Source organism: Myxocyprinus asiaticus, chromosome 38 (genome assembly GCF_019703515.2).
Source record: "Myxocyprinus asiaticus isolate MX2 ecotype Aquarium Trade chromosome 38, UBuf_Myxa_2, whole genome shotgun sequence".
NCBI classification, from domain to species: Eukaryota; Metazoa; Chordata; class Actinopteri; order Cypriniformes; family Catostomidae; genus Myxocyprinus; species Myxocyprinus asiaticus.
The window spans coordinates 10,191,374-10,206,842 of NC_059381.1; the positions used below are offsets into that span (position 1 = coordinate 10,191,374).

The following is a 15,469-nucleotide window of genomic DNA, read 5'->3' on the forward strand; positions in this document are numbered from 1 at the left end:
TTTCTTAAACAACCATGTCGGAAGACATATCCCATGGTCGTGGGAAAGATATTACTGTGTTTCAGAAGGGGCAAATTATTGGCCTGTATCAAGCAAAGAAAACAACTAAGGAGATTGCTGAAATCACTGGAACTGGGTTAAGAACTATCCAACACATTATTAAAATCTGGAAGGATATTGGTGAACCGTCATCTTCGCAGAAGAAATGTGTTCGGAAAAAAATCTTGAATGATCGTGATCGGAGATCACTAAAACGCTTGCTGAAGTCACATCGTAAAAAATCGACAGTAGAACTCACTGCTATGTTTAATAGTGAAAGTAAGAGCATTTCTACACGCACAATGTGATGAGAACTTACAGGATTGGGACTAAATAGCTGTGTGGCCACAAGAAAGCCACTTGTTAGTGAGGCTAATCAGAAAAAAACAACTTAAATTTGCTAGAGAGCATAAAGATTGGACTGTGGAGCAATGGAAAAAGGTCATGTGGTCTGATGAGTCCAGATTTACCCTATTCCAAAGTGATGGGCAAGTCAGGGTAAGAAGGGAAGCGCATGAAGCGATGCACCCATAAGGCAGTGTTATGATCTGGGTTGCTTCAATTCATCAGGTCTAGGCTCAGGAAGTTATGCGGCAATAAAATGAAGTCAGCTGACTACCTGAATATACTGAATGACCAGGTTATTCCATCAATGGATTTTTTTCTTCCCTGAAGGCACGGGCATATTCCAGGCCAACAATGCCAAGATTTATCTGGCTCAAATTCTGAAAGAGTGATTCTTGGTGCATGAGGAATCATTTTTACACATGAATTGGCTACCACAGAGTCCTGACCTTAACCCCACTGGAAGTCTTTGGGATGTGCTAGAGAAGACTTTATGGAGTGGTTCGACTCTCCCGTCATCAATACAAGATCTCAGCCAAAAATTAATGCAACTCTGAACGGTTAATATACACTATATTGCCAAAAGTATTCGCTCACCCATCCAAATAATTGAATTCAGGTGTTCCAATCACTTCCATGGCCACAGGTGTATAAAATGAAGCACATAGGCATGCAGACTGCTTCTACAAACATTTGTGAAAGAATGGGCCGCTCTCAGGAGCTCAGTGAATTCCAGCGTGGTACTGTGATAGGATGCCACCTGTGCAACAAGTCCAGTCGTGAAATTTCCTCGCTACTAAATATTCCACAGTCAACTGTCAGTGGTATTATAACAAAGTGGAAGCGATTGGGAATGACAGCAACTCAGCCACGAAGTGGCAGGCCACGTAAAATGACAGAGCGGGGTCAGCGGATGCTGAGGCGCATAGTGCGCAGAGGTTGCCAACTTTCTGCAGAGTCAATCGCTACAGACCTCCAAAGTTCATGTGGCCTTCAGATTAGCTCAAGAACAGTGCGTAGAGAGCTTCATGGAATGGATTTCCATGGCCGAGCAGCTGCATCCAAGCCATACATCACCAAGTGCAATGCAAAGCGTCGGATGCAGTGGTGTAAAGCTCGCCGCCTCTGGACTGTAGAGCAGTGGAGACGCGTTCTCTGGAGTGACGAATCACGCTTCTCCATCTGGCAATCTGATGGACGAGTCTGGGTTTGGCGGTTGCCAGGAGAACGGTACATGTCTGACTGCATTGTGCCAACTGTGAAGTTTGGTGGAGGGGGGATTATGGTGTGGGGTTGTTTTTCAGGAGCTGGGCTTGGCCCCTTAGTTCCAGTGAAAGGAACTCTGAATGCTTCAGCATACCAAGAGATTTTGGACAATTCCATGCTCCCAACTTTGTGGGAACAGTTTGGGGATGGCCCCTTCCTGTTCCAACATGACTGCGCACCAGTGCACAAAGCAAGGTCCATAAAGACATGGATGAGCGAGTTTGGTGTGGAAGAACTTGACTGGCCTGCACAGAGTCCTGACCTCAACCCGATAGAGCACCTTTGGGATGAATTAGAGCGAAGACTGCGAGCCAGGCCTTCTCGTCCAACATCAGTGTCTGACCTCACAAATGCGCTTCTGGAAGAATGGTCAAAAATTCCCATAAACACACTCCTAAACCTTGTGGAAAGCCTTCCCAGAAGAGTTGAAGCTGTTATAGCTGCAAAGGGTGGGCCGACGTCATATTAAACCCTATGGATTAAGAATGGGATGTCACTTAAGTTCATAAGCGTCTAAAGGCAGATGAGCGAATACTTTTGGCAATATAGTGTATGTTGTGGCGTTGAATGAGGTTGTCGAACCAATGCCACGGTGAATGCATGCCGTAATCAAAGCTAAAGTCGGTCCAATGAAATATTAGAGTATGCAACTTTTTTTTTGGCCAGGCAGTGTATTCAGAACAGATTTGAAAGTAAAAGTTACTGTATTAACTTAAATGTTTAATTTTAATTTAATCAATAATATTTCATGAAGTTAAGTAGATTTTACGTAATTTTATGCCGTTAAAATGTACTTAGAAAAACTGTGTGCAAAAATGTGTGAAATAAAAATGAAATCTTACTAGTAATTTTTTTCAGTGTACGAATATCATGTTTAAAAAATGGTTACTGCAGTAAAACCATGGTAAATTTTGTGGTTACACAACAGATACCAAAGTTGAACTATATTTACTATAGTAAAACCATAGTACATTTTGTGGTTCCTTGGTTTTCAAATAAATACCATAGTTCAACTCTGGTTACTGTAGTAAAACCACAGGTAATTTATTGCAAAGTAATAGTTGACAGGGAACGCAAAACTATTGCGAGGGAACACAACACTATTGCAAGAGAATGCAATACGTATTGCGAGGGAATCCAAACTATTGCAAGAGAATGCAAAACTTTTTGTGAGAATGCAGAACTATTTTAGAAATAAATCCCCTCTCTGTCCTCTTAGGGGCTCTGTACAATTCTACAATGATATAGATGACTGAAAACTACTGCTTTTGCATGATGCTGTATCCACGCCGCTAGGAGTCATTTTAAGTCCAAGATGACTGCCATATTGGCCTGCGCAACATAAACCAAAAATTACTTCAAAATCAAAAAAATTCTTTGCGAAGAACCTTTACATTCTGCTATGAATGTTTCATAAAACCTGAGGGAACAGGCGTCTTTGGGCGTCAGACACACCAGTTTTGACACTCCTGCCAAGTAAATGAGATCACACACTCAGGGCTCATAGAGGGTTAACCCCGGTGGCACATGTGGAGTTCAAATCCTTGAGTCAGCGTGCAAGATTTGCTGATTCCAGGGGAAGTATGTATCCAGACAACATGTTTAATTGTTTACATAGAACAGTAGCAACAAGGATACCAACAAATACCTCCAGACTCAATAAAAAGGATTATCGTCAGAACTCTAAAACTGCAGACTTCTGCAGGTGCAAGGCGTTTTACTAATTTGTTTGTTGTTTTCTAGATCCGTTTCTCTTGTGCTCAATCATTCCTATTCTGGTCCCAGAATAAAAAAAATAAAATAAAAAAAAAAACAACAGCAGGAGCCAACAAAAGTGACCGAGCAAAGAAAAAAGGAAAATAATGTAGTTATAAATAAAGAGTTATTCATGTATTTGGATTTTCTCCCCTTTTTCTCCCAATTTGGAATGTCCAATTCCCAATTTGCTCTAAATCCTCATGGTGGCGTGGTGACTCACCTCAATCCGGGTGGCGCCTGGCTCGTCAATCCGCGCATCTAATCACGTGGCTCGTTGAGCGGTTACCACGGAGACATAGCACGTGTGGAGGCTTCACGCCATCCACCGCGGTATCCACGCACAACTCACCACGCGCCCCACCGAGAGCAAACCACGTTATAGCGATCACTATGAGGTTACCCCATGTGACTCCACGTTATAGCAATCACGAGGAGGTTAACCCATGTGACTCTACCCTCCCTAGCAACCGGGCCAATTTGGTTGCTTAGGAGACCTGGCTGGAGTCACTCAGCACGCCCTGGGAGTCACTTTATCATATTATACTCTTTTATTAATTAAAGGCATAGTTCACCCAAATTAAAATTCTGTCATTATTTACTGACCCTCATGTCATACCAAACTCTGACTTTCTGTCTTCTGTGGAACACAAAAAGAGTTGTTTTTTTTTAAATTAATTTTATTTTATTTTTTTTATTCTTGGTGCAATGTAAAAAATGTGGTCAAATGGGAATTACTAACCATGTCCTCTGGGTGGCATTACAGCTGAGCTGTCCGTCTAACCAGGGCAGCTCACAGACCTGCATAAGAGAGGATAATAGATAAAGGACCTCTTTATCTTGGCCAGTGGAAGATGGAAGAGAAGACACATACATTATCAGTACCACCACAGCTGAAGGTTTCTTGGCTGTTTGATTTTCTCTGTGCAATATGTTACAAGGCCAGTCTGTCCAGTGCATTATTTTCAAGCTTTCTCATATGGATCTTATGGTCTTCCATACAGATCCTTTACACAAATTTACAAATACAAACTGTATACAGTGGCAAGAAAAAGTATGTAAACCCTTTGGAATTACCTGCATTTATGTATAAATGTGTCTTAAAATCTGGTTTGATCTTTTTCTACAGTAAGTTACAATAATAAACAAACACAATCTGATTTAATTAATAGCACACAAATTATTGTATTGTCCTTGTACATATTGAATACATCTGTCAAACATTCACATTATAGGTTGGAAAAAGTATGTGAACCCTTAGTCTAAAGACCTCAACAAAAGCTTATTAGAGTCAGCAGTTGGTAAACCTGACATCCAATTTATGAAACGAGATTGGAGGTGTGGGTTAGAGCTATTTTGACTTATAAAAAGCACTCAAACATTTTGAGTCTGCTATTCACAAGGAGCATCTGCTGACGTGGAACATGCCTCACAAAGAAACAGATCTCAGAAACCCTACGATCAAGGATTGTTGCTTTGCATAAAGCTGGAAAGGGTTACAAAGTTAACTCAAAGAGCTTAGATAATCATTTGTCCACAGTTAGACAAACTGTCTATAAATGGAGACGATTTAGTACTGTGGCTACTCTCCCCAGAAGTGGCCGTTCAACCAAGATGACTCAAAGGGCACAATGCAGAATGCTCAATGTGGTGAGAAAAAAATTAGAACCAGTGACAGCTAAAGACTTGAAGGAATCATTGGAACTGGTTAAAATTTCTATTCATTAGTCTACTATACGGAAAACATTAAACAAGTATGGTGTCCATGACAGGACACCACAAGGGAAGGTGCTGCTTTCCAGCAAAAACATAGCTGCATGCTTGAAGTTTGCCAAAGACCACCTTGACACTCCACAAACCGGGAAAAATGTTTGTGGACTGATGACACTAAGGTTGAATTGTTTGGGGAAGAACATGCAGCACTATGTATGGTGTAAAAAGAACTCTGCATACCAACATGGAAACCTCATCCCAACAGTGAAGTGCAGTTGAGGGAGCATTATTATTTGGGAATGCTTTGCTACTTTGAGACCTGGACCGCTTGCCATCATCAAGGGAAAAATTAATTCCCAAGCTTATCAAGATAACCTACAGGATAATGTCAGGGTGGCTCTGCACCAGCTGAAGCTCAGTAGAAGTTGGGTGATGCAGCAGGACAATGACCCTAAAAATCAAAGTAATCCACTATAGAATGGCTTTAAAAAAAGAAAATTTATCTTTTGGAGTGGCCCAGTCAGAGTCCAGATCTTAACTCAATAGAGATGCTGTGGAATGACCTCAAGAGAGCCGTTCACACCAGTCATCCTAAGAATATGGCTCAGCTGAAGCAGTTCTGTAAGGAAGAATGGTCCAAAATTCCTTCTGAATGTTGTGCAGGTCTAATCCACAGCTACCAGAAATGTTTGGTTGAGGTTATTGCTGCCAATGGAGGATCGACTAGTTATTCAATCCAAGGGTTCACTTACTTTTTCCAGTTATGTTTAATGGAATGTGTTCAATAAAGACATGACAGATTGTAATTGTTTGTGTTGTTAGTTTAAGCACATTGTATTTGTTTATACTTGTGACTTTGATGAGAATAAGATCACATTTTAAGACCAATAAATGCAGAAAACCAGCTAATTCCAAACCGTTCACATACTTTCCCTTGCCACAGTATATCCAGGCATTATTTGAACATACACTAAAACAGAATGAAAGAAAATTGTGTGTGGTCTTGACTACTCAAGGTTTGCTATATGAAATCTGCAGTTGTAAAAGTATTATTCATTTGGGTATATCATTTTGGGCTATTGCTCAGAATCTGATGTTGAGGTTTTTTTTTCTCTGCGGCATCCATGCACAACTCACCACATGCCCCACCGACAGCGAGAACCACGTTATAGCGACCACAAGGAGGTTAGCCCAATGTGACTCTACCCAGCCTAGCAACTGGGCCAATTGGTTGCTTAGGAAGCCTGACTGGAGTCATTCAGCACGCCCTGGATTCAAACTTGTGACTCCAGATGTGGTAGTCAGCGTCTTTACTTGCCGAGCTACCCAGGCCCCCTGATGTTAAGGTTTTGAACTATTTGATTGTTTGTTTAAAACTAGATTTACAGTGTGCTATATTTCATTCTTACCTAGAGGGTCATCTGGACAGGCGAGGTGAAAATGGACAGAAGCAATCACGAAAGGAGAGGACACAGAGTGGTGCCTTGATCTGCTGACCTTGCTGAGCTCAAGGCTGTGGCGAGGACCGTGATGGCTTGGCAGAGCATGCCATGTATCTTTGAGTAGCCCTCCAGGCCTTGTACACTGAGCTGCAGAGATTTATTACTTACATGGGACAGTGAGAGGCTTTGGATCAACTGTCTCTCCTTATTCTTTTATTACTTTATTCATTCACTTAAAAAAACACCTGTGGTTTAACTTGCCATCAAACAAGTGATTAAATATTTGTTTTGGTGGTATTATGTAATAAGCCCAGTGCATAATAGGAATGATAATGATGTTCCCAGACTCATTATCTATCTCTAATGAGGATAAGCTCAGGAGTGTTTTTATGAAGCATCAAAAACAGAGGCCGCAATATTAATTTGATTCCCATAGCTTGTTAAAATTTATATTTGTCCAGAGAGCTGTAAGAAGAATAACATCCTGTGTTTAAAAAAATCAAAGTATTCCTGCAGCTTTTAAAGAGCTTGCTTATGAGACTCCTAACTAAGAATCTGAATGTTGTTTTGTTTAGTCTCTAGCTGTGTTCTTTCCTCTTTTTGAGAATATTTTTTTAAGAGCATATGAAAACATGGGGATCCTAAGGCTAGTTATCAAACAGACACGTTGTCATAAGGGCTATATCTCAGTAATTATAAGGTTTCGAGTTAATAGTTCAATTGCATAGTTGCTTGTTTTGACTAGCAGTGGTTATCTATGTTGGTTTCAAACACCTAGTTCAAAAAAAAAAAAAAAAAAAAAAAAAATTATATTAGGATATTGTAACCAATATAATCATTCCTCTTAAATTTTTGCTGTTACATAAAGTGTTACACTGTTTAAATATTGCTAATAAGGTATTACATAGTCTATCATGTATTTTAAATACAGATATGTTGTGGAAGATGTCTGTTTAACTTTAGATTTCATATTTCAAAAGAAGATTTTTTTTTTCTTTCAAATCAGTGTCACAGTGTCAAAAAAACAAACAAACAAACAAAAAAAAAAAAAACAGCAGGTTTACATTCCCCATATACTGTGACAACATATCCCCACTGTATGGCATGTTACATGAACGACACCTTTTTTTCTAGGTACTAATGATAGAAATGTTCAATAGCTATTTTGGAGCCAAGACTTTACTGTACGACATTAACATATAAACCTACCCTGAGAAATACTGTATACACTGGAGTACAAACAGCCTGTGACAACTAGGTTCAGTTTCCCCAACTTTGCTTCTGCCTAACTTTTTACACTGCCAAAATCTAAATTTTAAAATTATAAGCTTGCTCAATCAGAGCAAATTCTAAGAACTATTCCTAGGATAAAGAAAGCACAAAAGAAATGGGTAAAGAATGGTGTAAATGGAAAAAGTGATCAGAAAAAAGAACACTAAGTCTGATCGAAACAATGTTTTATTAGAAAAGAAAAGCATTAGAAACACTTTGCACCCGTCCAGTGCCAGCATGTTGGAATATCTCATATTTAAGATGCTGCTGGTCCAGAGACTGCATACATCACATGAGTTTAATCCACAACACAATTATTCAGATACACCATGAAATGCACAAGACACAAATCTGCAGATGACATAATCAACACCAGATTGTACACTGTTATGTAATTCATATCTACAATACCTACTTCATAAAAAACAATAACATGTCATCATTATTCATGGGAGTGTCTGAAATTATCCCAAATGGTACACACACTCCACATTTCAAGTGGCTCAGAGAACATTCATTCAACTTATTACCGAACAACAGATTATAAAGAATATATTTTTTTGTTGAATATTCATACTCTTCAATTATAAAACACAATCTCATATGATATGAAGGGGGCTGGCTGAGAGCTCCAAACATTACGCACTGAAAACCAAACCATCTATCGAGTCTCTCATAAAGCTAATGAGCTCTGGCGCACCTAGGCTCGTGATAACCTTCCTGCACACATGAACAGGGCTACAACATGGCCAGATGTGCAGGGTGTGCTGGAAAATGGGATGAAAAATGTATTGAGAGAGTACATGGTGTTTATGCTACTAAAGGGCATTGGTAACATTTTACAATAAGGTAGAGGTTAACATGAGTTAACACAAAAGTTAATTTGAACAAACAATAAACAATGCCTTTACAACATTTATTTATCTTGGTTAATGTTAATTTCAACATTTACTAATACATTTTTAACATTAAAAGTTAATTGCATAAATATTAAAAATAGTAGGCTATATTTACAAATCAATATTAACCAATATTAATACAAGTAAAAATTATTGTTCATTGTTAGCTCATGATGCCTAATGCAATAATGTTAACATATAGAACCGTATTGTAAAGAACCAGACCATTTTGATAGGAAACTTGGGTTGAACTCATAGACCAGTCGTTAACTGTGCCCTTGCTAGAAATTAATTTGTTACATAACTGCCCAGAGAACCATTCAAACTCATTAACGTGTGTAGTGAATGCTCACAAACCACTAAAATTTGTTAATGAGTGTAGCGAATGCTTACAAACCACAAAACATTGTTAATGAGTGTACGAACCACTAAATCTCATAAAAGGAGTGTAGTGAGCGCTTACGAACCATTAAAACTCTAGCGAACACTCACGGACCATTAAAACTCATTAACGGGTATAGTGAATGTTCAGGAATCGCTATAATTTGTTAAAAATTGTAGTAAGCAGCTCACGAACCATTAAAATTTGCTAACCAGTGTAGCGAACTGTCACAAACCATTGAAACTCTTTAACGAGTGTAGTGAACCCTCAAACCATTAAAACTCCTTAACGAGTATAGTGAACGCTCATGAACCACTCATTTAAAACTCGTTAAAGGGTATAGTGAACGCTCAGGAACCACTAAAATTTGTTAACAAGTGTTGTAAACAGCTCACGAACCATTCAAGCTCTTTAACGAGTCTAGTGAATGCTCACAAACCACTAAAACTCCTTAACAAGTGTAGTGAATGCTGGCAAACCATTAAAAGTCGTTAAAAGTCTAGCAAATGTTCAGGAATCACTAAACTTTTTAACGAGTATAGTCAAGGCTCAGGAACAACTAAAATGTGTTAAAAAGTGTAGTAAACAGCTCACAAACCATTAAAACTCGCTAAACAGTGTAGCAAATGTTCACTCAAACTCTTTAACGAATGTAAGCTCATGAACCACAAAAAATTGTTAACGATTGTTGTGAGCATTCACAAACCATTAAAACATGTTAATGAGTATAGTGAACTCTCATGAATCACTTAAATCTGTTAAGGAGTCTAGCAAACACTCACAAACCACTAAAACTCACGAATAAGTGTAGGGATCCCTCAAACCATTAAAACACCTTAACGAGTATAGTGAACGCTCATGAACCACTTGTTTAAAACTCACTAATGAGTATAGTGAACCCTCAGGAACCACTAAAATTTAACAAGTGTAGTAAACAGCTCACAAACCATTAAAACTTGCTAACTAGTGTAGCGAATGGTAACAAACCATTCAAACTCTTCAACGAATGTAATGAATGCTAACCAACCACTAAAATTTGTTAACGAGTGTAGTGAATGCTCACAAACCATTAAAACTTGTTAATAAGTGTAGTTTCGCCAAAAATGTATTTGGTACATCACTGCCCAGAGAACCATTCAAAATCATCAACAAGTGTAGAATGATCACAAACCACAAAAATTTGTTAAGGAGTCAAGCGAACACTCACGGACCACTAAAACTCGTTAACGAGTGTAGTGAATGCTCACAAACCATTAAAACTTGTTAACAAGTATAGTGAACGCTCACAAACTATAAAAATGTGTTAAGTTTAGTGAACGCTCACAACACATTAAAACTCACTAATGAGTTTAGAAAACCATTAATCCAAGTGTAGTGAACATTAAAAAACCATTATAACTCATTAATGAGCATTGAACAATCATGAATGGTTTTAATATTGTAATGTCTAATAAAGGCTACTAAAAGTGTGACTAAAATACCTTGTATTTTTGAATAAATAAATAATTTATCTAAAAAAACTACAGCCCTGCTCCTTCTATAAATGTGAAGGAAACCCTCACAAAAATTCTAATGGTTCTAATGGCTATTATGGGAATTGTATTGGTTTTAATGGAAACTATAATGTCCCTATGGGTCTCAGCTGGTAATGTGTTGGCATCTATTGGTGGCATGTTATGTCTAGTGGATACCATTAGGGACCAATACATATCTGTAATGGAAACCAATACAAAACATTAAATTCTAATGGAATATGGCCCAAAACACACTACACTCTTAATGGTATTTGTAGTGTAAACCATTAGAATTTCTATTGTTTTCTTCGGTGGGGATGTACGCCAGAAAATGTTGACACTCTTAAATGCTGATTTCAACATACTGTATTAAGGTTCCGTTCAAAGATCCATTTAGTTCTTAATTTAGAACCCTGTAGATCAGGGGATAAAGCTGGTTTAGAATCAACATTTCCCAGCAAATATTTTTACTGATGAAAACTGGTTAGGGATTTGGGCTGGAGTTAGTTCTTGCATTAATGTTTTATTACTGCCATGTCAATTTACATCAAGTACAAGCAAACTGTCCTTCAGTGAGATATCTTATTTGTTCAGGGCCAATTTAAAAGGCAGACTCTTGCCAAAGCTTTGTGTACAGAAGACACCAAATGGGATTCTTCCATAATTGTGAGAAATGAATTGCCCCACAAAAAAAATGTTTGCGAAACAAACAGCCATTTCTGTTTGGAACAAGTACAAAATAAATAGCATAAATAAATTATATAATAAATAGGAAAAAAGATTAACATTTATATTATAAATAATTAAAGGAGTTACAGTACATATACTGCTACATCGACAAAGGGCTTTAAAACGTTAACTTGGTGAACCCAGTTAAAAAGCAAATAAAAAAACAAACACTCATTCCATGACTCTCCTTCTTACAGAAAGGCTATAAAATTCAAAATGAGTGATAAAGTTATAATGAATGAATGATATATGAACTAAACTGTCTAACTAGCCTCCATTTTCTGCCTACTGTTCATATTGGAGGTCCCGAGGTAACACGCTTACACTCTCACCACCAAATGTTCATGCTAGTGTGATTCTGCCATCTGTAGTATATGGATTCTCTTTTTTTCTCTCTCTCTGACTCTGACATTTCAAGCTCTCTGACACCTACCGCGAGTCACAGATGGCCCCATAATGACTGAAATTGCTCTAGGGTCAGTCCAATTCATTTGTAGCCTATTTTCTGACTGGGGTGTAGCCCTTTCGGGAGAAAGGTGGATAGCTGTACACTCATTTGAACTCACGGATACTTAATCCAAGTATGCACCACACAGCAACCTTGCAGTCAAAAAGACTATTCAAAATGTTTCTTTACAACCATATTACACTTTTGAGTATGTCCGCTATATACAGTAAAATCACTCTGTAACCTTCTTGTACCCTTCAAATGAGGGTATAAAGGGGCATAAAATGACTAGTATTGACCTTGATAGTGCATGCATGTTGCGAATACATCTGTTTGATGTGTGCATGCTCATCTGGATTGCTAAAATGTTCCCTTTGGGATGTTGGAACGACATTCAGCAGATGTTTTTGCAACATTTTTGATTAAGAATTGATGTGAATCTGCTCATTTGAAAGGAACAGTTCTACCAAAAAAAGATTTTTCTATTATCAATTATTTACCCTCATGTTATTCCAAACCCTTATGACTTTCTCTCTTCCTTGGAACACAAAAAGATAATTTTTGAGGAATATCCTGCCTGTTCTTTTCCATTTAATTAGTGAGTGATGCTGTCAAGCTCAAAAATGACTCAAAAGTATCATAAAAGATTTGTGTGTTATATTCCAAGTCTTCTGAAGCCATAAGATAGCTTTGCGTGAGGAACAGACCAAACTGATGTTTATCAGATGTTTGTACACAAATATGATGTTTGAAATTAGAATATCTGGGATGCTGCTCATAGGAATGTAATGCCTTCTAGAAGATACGTTCTTCCACAAACGTCTTGGGAACATACCGGACTGGTCGAGTTATATAGTGGGGATCAGACTCCAATTTGTCAATTAAGTTAAATGTTGCCCGAACAACACTAAAGGATTAGCCAATTAGCATCATGGGTGTGTATAAAACAAGACAAGAAATTATGCTAAAAAAAAAATCCATAATTTAACTAGTTTGAAGTTCAGCTTCTTCATGAACGCCTGAAGTCATCAACATCAAAGACCCCCTCAGTCTAAGCAGCTTGCTGCAGTAGCTAAAGAGTGTATGGCTTATTAGCTGAGCACATTATAACATTCATAAACATAGACATAAAAAAATGCTAGTTGCTCAAAACCTTTAAAAGCTACTAATGGAAGTAGAGGAATGCATAGAGTTTACACTTGCATGCTGCCATAAAATGTAACACTTCATTCTATTATCTTTGTATGGACATCAAATACCATTAGGCCCCATAAGGCAAAAGGGACCTTCAAAATAATGCCTACTCATGACCCACCACACCAATGGCCTGAAATTAAATGGATACCCATGGAAAAGTAAGGGTGTTTTTATATTAGAACTTCAAGTGAGGAACCAAATACGTTTGACGTTAGAGTATGAAAGCTGTTTTTCGAATTTTTTCAAGATAATGCTCTTGAAAATAGTGGTCTCGGATATGGTTCATTGACTCCAGAATTGGTATGAAAGCAATCTGGCCTATTTTGCAGAAGTGAACTACTATTATTGACTTATAATCTTTTATAGTATAAAGCTCACATTTCATGTATCTTTTGCAACCCAGAATGCAAATGCCATTTTTTGCGTGTTAAGTTTTGGTTTTAAAACCAAATGGACAAAGCATGAGTTACATCAACAACAATTTCCATTTTTGATGCCTTCTCCTTGAGTCATTTCCTACGGTTTACCACCAAATAATACAATGTGAAAAGCTACCTGTGGGCTCAGGGGAAGGGAGCTGAAATCAAACTCGAATCTAACAGGTTCTGACCAAGAAATTGCACAAATCCAATTGTGAAAACAGTCAAACTGTTATGAACACAATGAGTAACAAAGGATACATATTTGAACATATTGTAATATCTCCCTGTAATGCCATGTTACTACTAATAATTCAGATGCACCTTGCGCAGCTGTGTGGCTATACTGAGGTCAGTTTTTTTATTATTATATGACTGGAAGTCACTATTTCCGTGTTCAGGGACTGTGTGCAATTGTGTGTTACAATATGGGTCTATGTTTTTGATGGGGGGACAAAGAAAGGCATATAATGCAAGAGACACGAGGTAAGCCAAAAGCAAATTGCAATAAATTTATCACATATACGTATGTTAGCAAAATGTACATTCTTTCCAAAACATTGAGTGACAACCTCCAAACACATCTGGTTAGGGGAATAATTAATATATTCATAAAGGCTAAAACCTGAGTTTTTCAAAATAGTTCATTAGAAAGACCACGACAATAAACATTGAAAAAGTAAATTGTGTACCATTGACATTATTATTTGCATGACTATAGCTACACTATATCCTCATGAGATGTATATCCTGTATGTATACTGATATATTATTTCATACATGACCATTTCTGTGTTTTCTGATAAGTTTAGTAAAAGACGACCTGATATTGCACGCATGACTCTTTCGTAAACATGACGGTCTTTGCTAGATCGACAGCTAGTGATCACTGTGAGCGATATGTTACTTAAAAAATGACAAAAGTGGACAACAACAACACACAACAATATTCTCCAACAAGAAACAACTTCACTCTTTTATAGAAGAGAAACATCAACATATCCTCTTTTTTTGTCTTCACTTTTGTTTTGGTCCATTTGCCATCTGTTGTATTCGTTTGTTTTCGTCTCTTGTGTGTTACCGTTTGAAAGTGGTCTAACTCCTGCACAGAGAGTTGATAAACAATAGTTGGGACACAGCAATGGCAGCGAAATGGCTGTTTGTCTCCTCTCGTTGTCCTCCCCCTGTTCCTATCCACCGAAATGAAAGCGGTTTGATGGAGTTTTACAGTGGGAAGTCCTGCCCGCAATGCTACACTCTGATCTGCACTGGGTCACACCAGATCTTCATAGTCGAGGAGTTTCGAGTGCTGCCGAGTTTTCCAAAGTCGGAACAGACGAAAGTCAAAGTACATTTCAATCATCTCTTTGCCTAAAAGAGAAAGAAAGAAAGAGAGAGAGAGAAATATGATTCTGGACCACACCAGGTGATATAAATGTAAGCACCTCCCTCTATGCCCATGTCTGTCAAACTCACACTTCTGTATAGATTTCCTGAAGCTGTATTTAAAAAAACAGCATGCAGAGAAAGACAATACAGAAAGAGAGAGATGAGAAAGAAATGATAGAGAGTGAAGAGAAAAAAGAGTGAAGGAAAGAGAGAGAAATAGGGTGAGAGTGGTGGGGTGGATTATAGGCTCAGGACAGGTAAAAAAACAACAACACTTTATCAACAGAAAATATTTAAAAGTAGAACTGAAGACAAGCAAAAAAAAAAAATAATAATAATAATAATAATAATAAAAAATCATAACCATTAATAGGCGAATCTCACGAAAATCACATTTATATTTTGCATAAAGTAATCTATTTAAAAGAGTTCAAGAAATACATTTTAGGATCATAAAAATTTTAGCATTATTACATTGTCATGACTACTGACTACAGTCCCCCCAAATTTTCATTACCATAATGCATCCAGATGTTTTACTTTTTGGGATTTTTGTAATAATGATCATTATCATTAGATTCTCATTACTGTAAAAGAGTCAATTTTACTTATTTAATTAATAAAATAAAATTATACAATGATTTTGTATTTTAAATCAGC

The 15,469-nt window shown here is 37.6% G+C and overlaps 1 protein-coding gene across 1 annotated transcript in view; it reads right to left on the reverse strand.

Moving 5' to 3' along the window:
• Window positions 1–8,000: 8,000 nt before the first annotated feature.
• The window catches only part of nsmfa (NMDA receptor synaptonuclear signaling and neuronal migration factor a), a 74,504-nt gene continuing 67,035 nt past the window's right edge, over window positions 8,001–15,469 (reverse strand). The window contains exon 15 of the mRNA XM_051677370.1: window positions 8,001–14,791. Coding sequence (XP_051533330.1) covers window positions 14,694–14,791 — 98 coding nt within the window. The 3' untranslated portion in view covers window positions 8,001–14,693. The remainder of the gene's footprint in view (window positions 14,792–15,469) is intronic.